Source organism: Lemur catta, chromosome 3 (genome assembly GCF_020740605.2).
Source record: "Lemur catta isolate mLemCat1 chromosome 3, mLemCat1.pri, whole genome shotgun sequence".
Lineage (NCBI taxonomy): Eukaryota > Metazoa > Chordata > Mammalia > Primates > Lemuridae > Lemur > Lemur catta.
In genome coordinates, this window is record NC_059130.1 from 29,952,108 (window position 1) to 29,967,540 (window position 15,433).

General features: G+C 53.8%; 2 protein-coding genes across 6 annotated transcripts; both read right to left on the reverse strand.

Moving 5' to 3' along the window:
• Positions 1–68: 68 nt before the first annotated feature.
• MRPL24 (mitochondrial ribosomal protein L24) lies at positions 69–3,584 on the reverse strand. 3 transcript variants are annotated; one of them, XM_045545411.1, is made up of 6 exons: positions 3,484–3,584; positions 1,283–1,524; positions 1,106–1,201; positions 796–899; positions 408–538; positions 69–297 (listed from the first exon to the last, which is right to left on the reverse strand). In XM_045545411.1, exons 2-6 carry the CDS (start codon positions 1,463–1,465, stop codon positions 161–163), a joined length of 651 nt encoding a protein of 216 aa, XP_045401367.1. In that variant the 5' UTR covers positions 1,466–1,524; positions 3,484–3,584; the 3' UTR covers positions 69–160. The 3 variants fall into 3 exon arrangements, with proteins under 3 accessions (XP_045401367.1, XP_045401365.1, XP_045401366.1); XM_045545409.1 differs by having other exon boundaries at positions 3,348–3,543; XM_045545410.1 differs by having other exon boundaries at positions 3,429–3,533.
• Positions 3,585–4,526: 942 nt separating this feature from the next.
• HDGF (heparin binding growth factor) lies at positions 4,527–15,270 on the reverse strand. Of its 3 annotated transcripts, none has more exons than XM_045545415.1 (6): positions 15,170–15,270; positions 7,718–7,794; positions 7,428–7,566; positions 6,586–6,771; positions 6,073–6,296; positions 4,527–5,879 (listed from the first exon to the last, which is right to left on the reverse strand). In XM_045545415.1, exons 2-6 carry the CDS (start codon positions 7,783–7,785, stop codon positions 5,873–5,875), a joined length of 624 nt encoding a protein of 207 aa, XP_045401371.1. In that variant the 5' UTR covers positions 7,786–7,794; positions 15,170–15,270; the 3' UTR covers positions 4,527–5,872. The 3 variants fall into 3 exon arrangements, with proteins under 3 accessions (XP_045401371.1, XP_045401368.1, XP_045401370.1); XM_045545412.1 differs by lacking the exon at positions 15,170–15,270 and adding an exon at positions 14,291–14,694; XM_045545414.1 differs by lacking the exon at positions 15,170–15,270 and adding an exon at positions 12,534–12,629.
• Between the last annotated feature and the right edge of the window lie 163 nt (positions 15,271–15,433).

A 15,433-nucleotide genomic window follows, 5' to 3' on the forward strand; every position in this document is an offset into this window, starting at 1 on the left:
TCATAACATCAGGAATGGGTATACTGGGATTAGGGGTGCTATTCTACTAGAGACAGCAGCTGCACACAGGAGGACTCATGGCTCTTTATTGGGATCTGAAGAAGAGGTGCCCCAGCCTTCAATGCTGACAGAAGTGGGGGAGAAGCTGCTCTCCCCAGGCTCAATACCAATAGACTTTCCTGTGTTTCCGTGTCTCCTGGATCCCCATTGCCTCCATCACCTCCTCCTGCAGTGTCTTTAGGCGGGGCACGTAGGTTCTTTCTAGAGCATCTTCTACTGATGTGTCTTTGGGGCCATCTGTTGAGCCAGAGGAAAGGAGATGGGTGGAAGGGCTTGCCAACTTGTCTTAACATCCCTTACTTTCCTCCTGCCCACCCCCCATCTTCCTGCCCCTCACCCAACCTTACCAATCCATGTTTCAGGAACGATGCCATCGGCTCTGGGAAATTCAGGTTTGGGGATTATTCTCCCTGATCTCGTGGAGACTCGTACCCTCTCTCCTGCCTCAGTAAATCTCCACTCGATCTCAGTGGGTTTCCTGGTGGATAGAAGAGGTGAGCCTGACTTGGGAGCCAGGTACCCTGCCACCCTCCAACCCAAAAGTAGAGTCAATGGCTGAAAACACCAAGGTTACCACTTTGTTTCTCTACTTCTGTATTGGGGGTACCCACAGGAAGTTGTGTCCATGAGATAGCCCCTCAATTTCCAGAGCATCCAACCCACCATTCCCATTGGACAACACCTTCATGGACTCAGAGGGTGAGAGACCCTCTGACCAGAGCCCCATGTGCTTGCCTGTCCACAGGATCCACAAGTTTGACTTGGCAGTGGAGCAACGGGGCTTCACTAGGGATCATGGTCCCCCGGTAATCCTTGGTCTTGCCAATGTAGCGGTAATGCTGTCCGAGAGAGTGGGGATGTCAGAAAGCAAGGGGCTGTAAAGGGGATTTGCCTATGCTGCTCAGCGCATTCAGCCCAAGTTGAAAAGTAGAGGGTTCGGAAGTACCACTAGCCCCTCAGCCAGTCTCCTGCTGCCCTGTGCTGCTCTTAATGGAGGACAGATGGGGCAGGCTTCCTGGGCACCCCATCCTCTCTCTTCACTTACTGTGTTCAGCCCTTCCAGGACTACCCAGTTTCGCTGCCTGATAACTTGAACCACTCTGCCCTGCTTCCCGGCATCCTTGCCTTCTAGGATCTCCACCTGTGGGAAGACATGAGGGTCAGGGAGGAGGATCCTTGTCCAGGAGCCTCCCCATCACTCTGCCCCATCTGAGGCTCTCACCATGTCCCCACAGAACAGATGCCAGTCTTCATCAGAGATAGGTTCTACAGCCACCCGGCGCCGTCTGATCCAAGGGGGATTCTTCCTCTTGTCTGCCAGGGAACCTGGGCGGCTCATCCCATAGCGGTAATGGGGGGGCAGACTGACCTTGGATGCCAAGGCCAGCAGGGCAGAGAGACGCATGGCTGAAGGCTGTGAGAAATCCCTTTGCCAGCAAAAGGCTTAGAAACCTTCCTCGTCAGCTTTGGGGTAGAACGGGGCAAAGAAGCAAGGGAAGGAACATTTTTAAAGCACTTACTCTGTTGCTCAAAGGAACTCATCTCATTGAACCTTCACAAGATGATATTATCTTTATAGATGAGGAAATAGGTTAAGTAACTTGCTCATGGTCACAAAGTTACCACGCAGCAGAATCCACATATATCTGACTTCAAAGTCCAAAAAATTCATTAAGGCCAGGGGCCATGTTATCTAGCTCACTCTTGAATCCAGCAGATCCCAGTAGAGCTTGGCACATAGTAGGTACCCAATAAATAATTATTGAATGTATGTACAAACAGCAGGATACGAAGAAAACATAATGGAACACACACTGGCATAGGGCCAAAAGGCAGGCAGTTACAGGGTGAAATGAACAAGTAGGTAATAGAGATAAAAATGGGTTAAAATGTTCCCATCCCACTTCTAATTCCTATTCTCAGGAAATAACCACTTCTCCCCAAGTTAGCTTCTTTTTTAAAGGGGAAAAAGGGCCAAAGTAGGATTATTGGGTCATAAATTTCCGAACTAAGTATGTGCTCTATGCCTCTCAGTTCTGGATGATGGACTAAATTAATGGGGTAACAAATAAACTGAGGGCAAAAATAATAAGTTCTTCAGTTTATCGAGCAATTGTTACTTGCCAACTGCCCGGATAAATGCTTTCCTGTATCATCTCACTTAAGCCTAAGGACAACTGATGAAGAAGTTATCATTAATCTCATCTTATAGATAAGAAATGAACCCTAACTTCAAAGACAAAGTATACTGTAATGGCAAAAAAAAAATCTGGACTGGGAAGTCAGAAGACCTGGGTCCAGTCCCTGTTCCACCATCATGTTTCTGTGTGACCCTAGGCAACTTACTTAACTTCTGAGCTTCAGTTTCATTATCCGTGTCATTTTACTGGGTTGTAGGTGTCATTTAAATTATTTTTAATAGTCTAACAAACACAGGTACAGAATAATGTAAATAGTATTATTACTTTGGGGTAAATTAAAAATATATATTCTGGCACAGGCATAAATATATTATTATGGGAAGGAAACAAGAAACTAAAGTACTTGTTTTGGAGAAGAGGAACTATTTGGAAGGGCTGTTACTTTCCATTTTGTTCCTTTCCATAACATTTGCACTTCCTAATCATATGCATTAAAAAAAATATCAATGGGTTTATCCAAACAGTGAGATACGGGTCATTTTTTCTTCTTTATACTTTTCAGTATGAAAAAAAAAAAGGCCTAATGTTATTTTCAGTTAACACTGATTGAATGTAAGGGCCTCGATGTTCCTATATCAGGTTCAACAAATACTTAGGGAACACCACTATGTGACAAACCAAATGCTGGGAATTTCAATATTATTGCCATTTTATCTTCACATTGTCCACTGAGGGAGGTTGCCAGGTGTAAGCATCATAAGGTCCCTTTTACAGACAAGAAAATCAAGGCTCTAGGAGCTGGAGTGACTTGCCTTAGCTTGATAGAAATAGGGCCAATCTTGAGACCCAAGCCTCCTGCGTGATTACTGCAAGGAGTCACTTAACCCCACTCATTCTAGGTCTGAGCCAGCCCAGACTGGAGTAGCTTGCACGCCCCATAGATCTTTCTTTTCTTTCCCTCCTTAATCCAGAAGCTGGTGCCCCTTTTGCAGTGGGGTTTTCACAGCGTGTTCTGGAGGTGCCGTGCAAGGTAGTGGGGTCGAACGTCTATCCCTCAGGTCACAACTAGCTTTCTCCATTAGCCTCATCCCGGGTGCGAACCCCGATCCCAGACACCGCCAGGCCCCAGCAGTATTCAGCACCCACCCGATCCAAGTTTTCGGTGCAGGGAAACCCCGAGGAGGCGACAGAGCCACAGCCAGGGAAAATGATGGGCCCTTCCCACACCTGCCTCCCGGACGCGCCCCGGAACTGCAACACCTCAGGGCCGCGCGGCCCTCACCTCCGCCTCTCGCAGCACTGCGGAGTAGCCGCCTGTCACCTTGGCACGTGGAACGTCAGCCCCGCGGGTCGACTTTCTGGGAAATGTAGTCCATCTGTAAAGCGGAAACTCAGCAATGAATCTAATCTCTCAGCATTCTGGGAGTTGTAGTCCAGCGATCAGAAATAAGCTGGAAACAGGAAATCTGGCCGGGGCAGGAAATCAAAGACACTGAGAACGCCGTGGAGCATGTCGGTAATTGAAAGGTAAGCTGGTTAGGCTGACGCGCGTGGCATATTCCTGCGCATGCTCTACGTGGAGGCCGCTGGGAATTGTAGTTTCTAGAGACGATAGCTCCATTTTCTAGGTGATTGTGGCTTCCTGTTTAACGCAAAGGGCCTCTCCTCCCTTTCCAGGCCAGAGTACAGCCAATAACTCTCCCTGTCCCTTTCTGCAGAAGAGGTTAAGGCACATTCAAAACCGCTATAGGCTTTCCAGAGAAAGGGACGAAACGCGGCCTTTCCAATGGTATTAAATGATCTAGTCACAAAATGTCAGAATCTGGAAGGAACCTCAGAGATGATCTAATCCAGTAATTCCACTTAACAGGGGAGTATTGGGAGAATTCCATCTATTAACGTCCTCCCCCTACCCCCCACCACCAGTGAAGACTAGCGGACACCCCTAGCATTAGCAAGGAGAAAGGATTATACGTCTCTATTCTTTGGATCACTCTTTGGTGTCAGTGTTGTTTCTACAACCAGCCCGAACACTCCCACCTTCCATGGCCATTGCCGGCTATGGCACCTTCCCACACCCCACTTCTTGTGCTCATGGGGTAACCTGTGTTAAACAGTGGCTGGGCAGGAGGGGTAGAATGAATGGTGTGGTTTATTCTAGGACTCTGCCCACAGGTAGAATTTTGGATTTCCAATAGGCTGGGAATGGAGGCTGGCACCCCCTACCTCAAACTGAGATGATCTGGAAACCACTTGTATTCCCTTCCCTCACTCCCTGTCTTCAGTTAACCAACATGCTCCCAAAGAATCAGTCAGAATCCAATATAGTAATCAACGGTTTTTATTTTCCTAGAACTGAAATCGTCTACGGTTCTCAGAGCTAAACTTCCAAAGCTACAGTCAGCAATTTTTCATCAGAGCCCGAGGGAGAGGGGCCAGGGTAAAAGAGACAAGAGACAAAGAGAGGCATAGAGAGACCACTAGGAAGAGGGTGAGAGAGGGCACTTACTTCCCTCTGTCCTCTCAGCAGGTTACAAATCGGATCTGGTGACAACACTGAGGGGACCAGGTGGGGGTATGTGGATGGGAAATGACACTGGAAGAAACACCAAAGCCCCAGCTACAAAAAGAAAGTAAGTCATCAAGCCCCAAATAGAAGGGGAGCCTCCCAGTGCACCTCAGAAATGGGGGCAATGGTGGGGAAGATAGGAGAATGGGGAGCACACAAAGGGTTAGGGGGTCTTTAAAATTTTTTTTTGTAATTTTCTTTTATTAAAAACATTTCCTAAAAAATGTGTCTTTTCCTTTATGTCTGGGTGATATATATGACTAATCTGGCCTTGAGCACTGTGGGGAAAGGGAAAGGGCAGCCAGGGGTCTCCCCAGGGCATGTTATCTCTGGCTCCGGAAATCCAAAGGGGCACAGATACTGCTCAATACTCCCACCCAAATGGGTAAAGCCAACCCTTTAGATCTCAGGCCCTTGGCCCAAACTTGGAAGCCCCAAAATCTTTTGATGATAAACTACAACTCCCAGAACTCCTGGGGTCAGCAAAAGGAAGAATGGGTGTTGCTAAATCATGGAGAATTTGCGGAAGGGAGTCCCTCCCCCACAAGCTGTCCCACTTTCCCTGAATCCAGGCAGCTGGGATAATAGGTGTGGGAGAGGACAGGAGCTCAAGAAGATGCTGCCCTCCTGTGTCAACCCCCTACTTGAGGATTGCTCCTCCCAGGCCCCAGAAGCCCATCCTGCTGTTTATGCTCCATCCTTTCCATCCCTACCTCTGATCCCAACCCAGAGGTCCAGGATGCCTGGGGGAGGGGGAGAAGGGTGTCAGGAGGTGGAAACAGCTGATCTAGGCCCCAAAAGAAGCCCTAGAAAACAGCTCCAAGCCTGGAACCCAATGGCCTGATCTCATCCCAGGGAGCAAAAGACATGGCCCTGACTCAGATCATAGGGGTGTAAGGACCTAGAGATGAGGGCCAGGTGGCCTACCCCATCCAGGTCAACCTCCATGGGATGATGGGCTTGAGGTGTGGAAAGTGAGTGGAAGAGGAGAGCGGGTTGGGGTGGGAAAGGGGTTCCCAGTTTTCAGGCCATGGCCAGTTTCCCCAGTAGCACCCAGACAGCAGCAGGAACGGGGTGGGGGCTCCTCTTGAAACATTGGTGGCTACAGGCTGCAGGGGAGGGTTGGAGGAGAGAAGGGTTAATAGTGTGGCCTTGGCTTGGCCTTGCCCCAGCCAGTGCCGGTCTCCTGGGAGAGCCCACCCTGCCTCCCAAGAGGCTGACCACTGCAGGCCCTTCTCCTCCTCTCCGCAAGTGGCCGGGCCCTCTCAGCCCAGCTGCCAAGAGGGCAGGGGGCTCACTCACCTCTCATGATCTCTGACGCCTGGGGCCTCAGCATCTTCCTTGGCAGCCTCTTCCTCTTCTTCCTCTTCCTCCTCCTCCTGAGGAGGTCCCCGGCCAGAGCCAGGCTCAGAGGGGGTGCTATTCTTCTCCACCTCCACAGGGGGGGGCCTCTCACTCTCCAAGCTGGCTGCCTCCTTCTCTTCCCCTTCAGGGTCTTCTGCCTCCTTGGGACGTTTAGGGGAGTCCTGGGCAGGATTGTCAGAGACAAGGTGGGCTGAGGCCGGAAACGGAGGATACCAGCCACCTATCTGTGCCCCCATTCCTCTCCTCAGAGGCTCCCTCCTGGGCTGACACCCTTAGTCCTTCCCCAGCCTTGTACTGGCTAAAATGCCTTCTGTGTTCCATCTGCTCAGCTGGGGATTCCCCAAGACTAGGGGCTGGATCTATCTCAGACCAAGGACTCCCTGAAATAGGAGCGTAGCACACCCTGCTGAGGATGCTCCAGTGGCCCAGGCCCCAGCACGCAGCAGTTACCTCTAGCAGGTCCCCTGCTCTCCTCTTCAGCGCCCCCTTCTCGTTCTTCTCCTTGGCTGGCTCATCGATGACCAGCTTCCCTTCCTCATCACTGCTACCCTCCGCATTCCCCTTCTTATCCCCGTCCCCCTCTGTGGCTTCGGGCTCCGGCTCGGGCTCTTCCACGCAGCTCTTTTTCTGGGAGGACTGCGGCAGAGACATCAGAGGTTGAGTGGCACCAGTGGCTGCCATGCTGGGCCCCCTCCCCAGACCCCTCCCTCAGCCACTCACTCCTTCCTTTTCCCACCTCTCCCCCACCCCCACCCAGGTGCCCAGTCTCACGAGTGATTTGAGACCCACCTCTGTCGGATTAGCCCCAGGGTAAACCCACTGGCCGGGCAGGCAGGGCTCTGTGCAGGAGGGGGGAGGGCTGGAGCAGGAGGCAAAACCTCGGGTCAACTTCTCCCAAAGGGAGCTGGGACCCTTTCCCCGCCAACCCCCGCCCCCCACCCTCCCGCCTCGTCCTGCCCGGCTCACAAGCACCTCCTCCTGGAAGCCTTTGTGGAAAGAGTTAAGGCCATATCCTATACTCACACTGGGCCCAACAAAGGCCTATCCCCACTTACCGCCTCCATCCTGTTCTTGCCCCCAGGCTGCTAACAGATGGCCCTAACCACAACTAGGCTACACACCCCAACCCCATCTCCTCTTGCAGGAAAGCCCCCCTCCCCTCCACCCCGATAGCTCCTACCCTGAAAGCCCTGGTGTTTCTGAAGACTAAGCATCATCTGTGGGCCCGGGGCTTCCAAAGCCCATGGCCACACCTGCTTTCCAGGGGGTCTCTGGGGCAGATGGTGGCTCACCTGGTAGCCAGAAGCCTTGACGGTGGGGTTGTTCTCGATCTCCCATAGCCCTTCGCTGAACCCTTTCCTCTTGTTGGGCTTGCCAAACTTCTCCTTGGACTCCTCGTAAGGGAAGAGGTCTTTGGGGCCCAGGAATGCCCTGGTGAAAGATGGGAGACTGTGCTCTCAAGCCCCTCACTGCCCCTGAGCTGCATAGCCCGACACAAAAGGGGCACCATCACCACCTCTCTTTCCCCAAAGCGGTCCTCCCATGGCCTCCCAACCTACGCGCCCCTTTGGCCTTAACTCACGTCTCGTGGGTCCCGAAAAAAAAGACTTGATATTTGTTGGCTGTTGATTTCACCGCAGCTTCAGGCATCTCGTCAATCTGGGGGTGAGATGAGGGAAGTGAGCGTGAGCTGGAGTCCCGGGGTCTCACGTTTGAGGCAGGGGCACTGACCTCTATGCCACATTTGTATAAAGCCAGACTGAGAGAGAGAACTAGGAGATTAGCAAGGTGGCTTTTGGACCATTTTTAGCAGTGTAACTTTGTTCAAATGAAGTCAGGCGTGGAAGCCCAACAGAAACCCAGGAGTCCCTTCCTCTCTTTCACCAACCAGACAGCACACATACTGTCCCCCAACATGTCCAGGTCTTGGCTACGAAGCCCCTTATCTTTGCTATCACCCTAGTCCAACCACTGTCCTCTGTTGCCTGGACTAAAACCATAGCCTCTATAATACCTATCCTCTCAGTCTCCATTTGTGCCCCACGACAGTCCATGTTCCACACTGCAGCCAGAATGGGCCTTTCCAAATGCTCATCCAAGCATTTCATCCCTTTGCCTCAAACTTTCTAATTCCGTTTCAGGACTCCAGGGCCCACCTCATAATGGTGAGCTCTGAATCCCAGCTCTGCCACCATTTGTATGATCTTAGGCAACTCTCTTTGTCTCAGTTTCCTCATCTGTAAAAGGGAGATAGTCATAGTGCTTACGCCATAGTGTTGAGAATGAAATGACCACATCGTGGCATATACTGCATCCTACCTATGCAATCAACCTCTCCCAGGACGCTGCCCTTTCTGCTCCCACCATGCTGTCCTTTCAGTCTCTCATATCCACTAATTCCTGATCATCCTTCCAACCTCAGCTCCATCACACTTATTTCAGAAAGCTTCCCTTTCACTCCTGACCCGGTGGGCTCTTCAGGTAAAACTCTCTCCTAAGACTTCTTCACAGTTCCATTTTTACACTGATTAATAACATTATTTGACTAATGTCTACGTGGACTACCTGGACTAGATCTGTCCTGAGGTTAGAGACCAGGTCTGCTTTTATCTCAGCACAGTGCCCTGCACACAGTGGGTACACAATAAATATTTGCTGAATAAATCTATGATACAGATAAAAAGAGACTGCTCTTTAGCTGGGCATGGTGGCCTGTGCTTATAGTCCCAGCTACTTGGGAGGCTGAGGCAGGAGGCTTGCTTGAGCCCAGAAGTTCAAGATCAGCCTGGGCAACACAGTAAGAACACATCTCCACAAAAAATTTAAAAATTAGCCAGGAATGGTATTGGGCACCTATCGTCCCAGCTACCTGGGAGGCCGAGGTTTGAGGATGGCTTGAGCCCGAGTTTGAGGTTGCAGTGAGCTATGATCACACCACTGCACTCTAGCCTGGGCAACAAAGGGAGACCCTGTTCCTAAAAACAAAACAAAATAAAACAAAACAAAAGACTGCTCTGGCTGAAGTGGAAGGGTGAGGTCAAAAGGCTACCTATTCAATACCCCCCCCAAAGGCTTCTGGGGAACACTTTGAAAGGCATTGAAGTAGCCAAACTCATTTAACAGATGAGGAAACTGAGCCCAGAAAAGAAGGGATTTCCCCAAAATGACAGAGCAAGTTAGTGAGGGCCAGGTCTCAGACTCAGATCTCCTGACTTGCTCCCTTGCTGCACATGTGCTGGTGGCATGAGGAGAGAAGGTGAGAGATACGGAGGTTTGAGGTCAGGGAAATGGAGAGGCAGTGGCCTAGCTAGCCTCTCCCAGACCAGGCCTTGGGAAGCCCAGGCCAAGCTGAACTGGGGTGGGGTGGGGACTACAATTCCCAGCAACACTTGCAGCAGCCCCAGCAGCCTGGCCTCCCGCCGGACAGAGGCCAGGTGGCCATGTTGACTAGGGCCCCAGGCACAGACAGGAGAGAGACCGGAAGGCCAAGGCAGTGGTTAACACACAGAGACAGGGACAGAGGGCCCAACTAGGGGCCTGAGGAGACAGGGAAGCTGGGTAGATGGGAATGAGCTGACACAGACCCAGGAGAAGGGGTGGGGCCCTGGGCACAAATCTGAGGGGCATCTTGCCCCAGACTTGGAGTCTTCAGGCTTCTGGGCACCTCCTCCCTTGCCCAGTGGCCTCTGGGGACAGAGGTCCAGCCCTTCCCCCCAGGAAGGGCCAGCACAAACTAGGCCCTCCCCACAACCAGGAGACACTGGGGTGTGAGCAGGGGGTGGAAAGGCACGCAGTTCCCCCCCAAACACGATCCTCATCGCCATGACAACCCAACCCCGCCCCCGGGGCCACTCAGCAACCAGGAATGTGACTGCCCCTCCCCCCCAGGCCCTCACTCCGGATTGGGGAGGAGGGGACACTAACACATACCCCACCCCCATGCCTGCAGTCTGGCACCTGGGTCCCTGGCTGTGCTTAAACCACAGCTAGTGCTGGATTGCCGCTGTAGGGGGTACAGGGAGGGGGCATCCTTCTCAGGAAGCCAGACCAGGGGCAGGGGTAGGGGTGGAGGAACCAGTCCTCAGCCAGGACACCTGGGTCCGGTTACCAGCTAGCTCCTCACCCTCCTCTCAGAGGGGAAGCAAAAAACAAAATGAGAGCCTCCAGGGCTTAGAGATCCCAGGAGACAGGCATAGGACAATAATAGCAAAAGCCCTCCCCTAGGCTTTTCTTCTCAGTGGATCTGTGTGTACCCGGAACCAGAGGTGGGGGTGGGGACTGAAGGGTCTAAGGCTGAGAGTGCAGCAGGGAACTTTGATCTCTGCATTTACAGTGCCCACATCTGAGCCAGGGCATTTATAATATGCTCATAGTAAATGTGTTATAAAAGAGGAGAAACTGAGGCTCAAAAAGAGGGGTGGAGTGGGTGATGGGTCAGAAATGAGGAAACCTAAGGTTCTCTCCAGGAGCACAGGCTGCAAAGCAAAGCAGCTACCTGGTCATCATTTCTTGCCACCCCAAACTCCCATAGAAAGCAAACTCAGAGCTGAACGGTGTGGCAGGGGACCCAGGAGGCCACCAGCTGCCCAGCCCCAGGAGTGGGGGAGAAACAAAGAACGGATGGGATTAAAAATAGAATGAGACACACCAGATACACCCGCCCTGCTGACTTCTAGCTACATAAAGGGTGGGTCTAGAGGGAAGAGGGAGGAGGACAGGGGCCTGGGCAGCTGGGCATCTGCCCCAAAAGGGTCATTCCATCCCCTCCCTCACCTTGACTGTAGGAATCTGTCAGGGAAGGGCCAGGAGAGGTGTGCTCTAGTCACTTAATGGAATTCCCAAACTCTTACCCCAAAAAGGAGAGAAATCCCTTCTGTAGTAGCACCTCTATCCCTTAAACTACAAAAGAAATGTCTTTTCATGCATTTGGGAGTCAAAGGCGGTTCTTCCTTGACATAGAGGATATGAGGTCTCAGGAGAGTCCTGTACCCCAATACAGATGTCTGTTTCCCAGGCGGTGTCTTTATATCCAGGCTGTGACTCAGAACAAATGAGTCAAGGCTAAGTGGGTCAGGGTGGAGCCAGATAGTGCTGGGGACCCCACTGTAGCCCTCCACTAGCCAACAGAGGAGGGCCCTGCTACCTCTTAGCCATTCCAGGGATCCAGGCAAGTTACTTCTCCTCAGGCCTGGGCCCATCCAGCCCCACCTTCACCCCTCTGCATTTGCCCAAGCCCATCAGACCAGCCAGAGCACATGAAATCCCATCCTCCAGAGCCCATGGATACCCTCCAAGGTCTGAAAAGAAATCTGAAGTTTTCAGGTGTTGCGGGGAAAGAGGACTGAACACCTCTCTCCAAGCCTCAAACCAGAACAAGCCCAGGATCACCTACCCTGCACTTAGGGAGGCTAAGGCACATTCTGGCTGCCAGCCAGGGTTCTGACCACCACACCCAGGGCTGAGGCCCAACCTGACCCAGGAACCGGAAAATCTGGGGCAGGAGACAGTTGGGGCCGGGAAAGTGTGGCAAGCCCAAGAGGCAGAAAAGAGAAGGTGCTGAGGGAGGGGGGAGGGGTGGGGTCCTCAGGTTTTCTGGGATTGTGAAACAGGAAGCAGAGAAAGGAGGAAGGAACCTGAGGGGGGGAAAAAAAATCCCTGAAGTCTTGGACGCTAATTGTTAAGTGCTTGGAGATCCCCCAGGAAGTTAGGCAGGAGGAAGAGGGAAAGGAGAAGGTTAAGATGGAGTCACACCATCCTTCCAGGCAGGTCCTGCCTATCACGTGGCCCCTCTGGCTGGGCTCTCAAGCACTGGGCCCTTCTAGTCTCACCCAGAATCACCCATCCTCCCCAGCAGCAGGGATTGAGGAAAAAAAGGTCCACAGTGGCCTTCGTTATGGCTGCAGATTCTGGCTGCCTAGTGGATGGGGCAGTCAGTAAGGCTCCTATTCCTCATCTATCTCAGGGGTGCTGGGCCCCTCAGGCTCTGCCACTCTAAAGACTAAGACAGGGTCCAAGAAATGGTGAGGAGACTCAGATTTGTCTGTTCTTTGGGGGCTCAAGGGGGATGTGTCTGGGAAGTAACAGTTTTGGGTGTAACCCTCCTCTCAATTGTCAAAATCAAGAGCCAGACACATGCAAATTGTGAGGCCTTACCTCTCTGAGATCAGTCTGATCTCCCTACCCCAATTCTAACTTTATCTAAGAGGTACAGGCCTCAACAGAAGAAACTCTGCCTCCCCTGTCCCACCCTTCTGGAGGTCCAGGGTGAAGAGAAGAAATGGAGGGCAGCCCTAGTCGCAGGCACTGCCCTCACTCCAAAGGCCACCAGAAACCTGAGGGTCTTCCTCACGGGGCCAGTGTGTGTCCTTCTGTGTACCCCTACCCCCTTTCTCTCTTACCTGATCCAGAAGGGGTTCTCTTCAACCCACATTCCAGCTAACACCCCCTTCCCCAGGGCTTAGCCCAGCCTCTGGACTTTGTCCCACCCCCAGGAGGTAGGGGCAGCAGAGACCTGGGTTCAGTTCTTGCCCTGCCCATTAGGGCCTTAGCGTCTGGGCCAAGAAGCCAGTTGGATCACAGGGTTCAGGGTAAAGTACACCACTGTTCATAGGCTACACACACATATATGCACACACAAGGCTGTCAGTGGCTGCTTCCTCACACTGCCCCTTCCCTAACCTCCCTTAGGAGGCCCTGGAAGCTTATAGAGACCCACTTCTCTCTGTACTTCACTCCATTGCAGAGGCCAGGTCTTATTTGATCCATCCGAAAGTTTCAGGGAACAAGGAGCTCAAGGCATGCGGGATTAGGTACACTCATCAGGAGAGGGTACAGAGTAAAGAATGGTCTCCTGGACTTTTCAGAGTGGCCCCAAAGTTGGCCTGACACCCTAAATGAGCCTGGGACAATTTCCTAAGCTCAGAGCAGTGTCTGGGCCAGATGAACAGACACACTTACTCTGAGAAGAGCAACCCAGGGCCATAAGGCAGTCCTTCTGCACTTGGTCCCCTCCCCCAACCCATTTCTACTCTTGGGTTTCACTCTACGGGAGTCCTACACTCTAGGGGACTGAGTTAAGCTCTCACACGATACCAAAGGCCCTTCTACACCAGCTTATTTTAAAGTTGCCAGATGCACTGACACTTCCCTGTCTCGGTGACACCCCCACTTCCCTCCAGCAACTGGTAACCTCCCATCTTCCTTACTTAACTTGTCTCAGTCCTTAGGGGAAACATGATGAACACTCTAGGGTTGGCTTTTGGGCCCCACCCTCCCACCTGGCCAGGTGCTGGAAGTGGCGAGGGGACTTATATTGGCGGGCTGAATCAACCACATGGCAGAGACTGGGCCGTTCTGGCGGCAGATGCTCACATGGGTGAGGGTGGGGGTGGGAGAAAGAACTCAGACTTCCCCTACCCCTACTAAGAGACACTCTGGACTGGGCTTCCCAACCCTACAAAGGGGCCCTGCCACCCTCAGTGCCAAATTTGAGTTGGCAGCATTTGGAGGCCTCTATCTGTGGAGCTGAGGTCTGATATGTTCTGGCGGATCATTTCCAAGCCAGGAAGATCCCCTCTTACACCGCCTCCAACCATTCCTCGACCCTCCCAACTTCAGACCTCTTATAGATGCCCCAAACCAAAGTTTTCTAGAAGCGAACTCCGCCTCCATCTATCCCTCTCTGGGCTGGAATCCTTAACCATTTATGCCAGAAGAGTTTGAACTGGGGGCGACAATGAAGAAACTGCGGGTTTCTAAGGGGGTCCCGGAGTGGGGTGGCATGGGAGGAATAACACGACTGGCCCAAACCCAGGCTGCGTGCCCGAAACCTCTGGGAGTATGGGGGTTGGGGGCGGAACTGAGCACGCGGAGCCGGGAGCCGGGGGCCGGGAAGTGACCGGCGCCCTCGGAACCCCACGCCGCGCACACGCCTCTACGCGCGGACGCCGTACTCGCCAGGTGTTCGCCCCCCCCACCCCCGCCTCCACCATTATATAACCGGCGGGTGGGCTAGAAAGCGACAGAGAAAGAGTCGGAGACCGAAATGCCCCCTGCCCCCACCTCCACCCGCTCCGCGCGGCGCGCTCGCGCCCTCCCGGGTGTTATGCAACCCAAGCCCGCAGGCGGATAGGGGGCGGCGGGCCGCGCTGCTCACCCGGGCCGGCCAGTGTGGGTAGCCCTTCATCTTGGCGAACACCAGGTCCCCGCATTTGTACTCCTTCTGCCGGTTGGATCGCGACATGGCGGGGCTCCGGGCACCCCGGGCTCCGCGCCGGGCCGGGAAGCGCGAGCCCAAGTTTGCGCGTGCGGCGGTGGCGGCGCCGCTCCGCTCCGGCCCTCGCGCGGCCCCCGCCTCGATGGTGGCCCCCGGCCCGAGCTCCCGCGCGGCCACTGCGTCTCCGCCCGCGCGCCGCACGGACGGGGCGGGCGCGAATCGGGGGCAAAGCTCCGACGCGGTGGGTGCGCGCTCGTGCAGTTGTTTGTGTTTGAAATTCAATTGCTCCCTCCTCTGCGCGAGGCCTCTTCCTCCACCCCCCGCCCGGTCCCTACTCCTCCCTCCTCCCTTGCCCACTCCTCTTCCTCCTCCTCCTCCCCCCTTCGCGCTCCCTCCCGCGGCGGTTTGATGCGTGCAGCTTCTTGACGCCCAGTGCCTGCCACAGCCCGACGCCCAACCTGGAGCCGCCTGGCTGCGCGTGGCGACACAGACATGAGGAGCCGATCGCCGAGCACGCCGAGCAGGCTTTGTGTGCCCAATGTCGGAGGGTGCCCGCCCGCCCGGGAGGAGCTGGCGCCCGGCTGGACGGAGCGGCCTCCGCCCCTCTCCTGGCTCCGCGGGGCGCTCACTCCCGCGGCCCCGCGCAGTCAAGTGTGGACGTCTACATGTAGTGTCTCCCTGCCCTCTGCTCCCTCCCAATCCACGAATATTTGCTCAGCACACGCGGTTCTTGGCAGCGTGCTAGGCGCCCCGGGCTAGAGGCGTGGGCACTGTGCCGCTGCGCGCACATGGGTCCGCCCTGGACCTCAGCCGGCTTACCGTCTGTGGGGGCAGTCCCGGAAACGTCGGGGATTTGAGCCCTCAGGTCGGCCTTTGCTGGGGAGGAAAGGCTTGAGTTTGGTAGTCAGGAGGTGGTCAAGGGGTTATGGCACAACGTTCCGGGTGCGTCAGATCTTAGTTCTCTATGCTACTGCCTGGCAAAAGAGAACTGGTTTCTATGACTAGCTAACCCCTCCAAGATGAGCTCTGTTCTTTCTAGCGGGAAAAGACACTAGAATGCCAGTAAGTCCAAACCCTCCAACA

Excerpts from the sequence above, each read along its gene's own strand:
- HDGF (XM_045545412.1), bottom strand. The coding sequence starts at position 14,377 with ATGTCGCGATCCAACCGGCAGAAGGAGTACAAATGCGGGGACCTGGTG. Across the intron at positions 6,772-7,427 it reads TCAAGGCTTCTGGCTACCAG|TCCTCCCAGAAAAAGAGCTG; the intron begins GTGAGCCACCAT and ends TCTCTGCCGCAG. Across the intron at positions 6,297-6,585 it reads GAGCAGGGGACCTGCTAGAG|GACTCCCCTAAACGTCCCAA; the intron begins GTAACTGCTGCG and ends AATCCTGCCCAG.
- MRPL24 (XM_045545411.1), bottom strand. The coding sequence starts at position 1,465 with ATGCGTCTCTCTGCCCTGCTGGCCTTGGCATCCAAGGTCAGTCTGCCC. Across the intron at positions 1,202-1,282 it reads ATCTGTTCTGTGGGGACATG|GTGGAGATCCTAGAAGGCAA; the intron begins GTGAGAGCCTCA and ends GTCTTCCCACAG. Across the intron at positions 539-795 it reads CTTGTGGATCCTGTGGACAG|GAAACCCACTGAGATCGAGT; the intron begins GCAAGCACATGG and ends TCTATCCACCAG.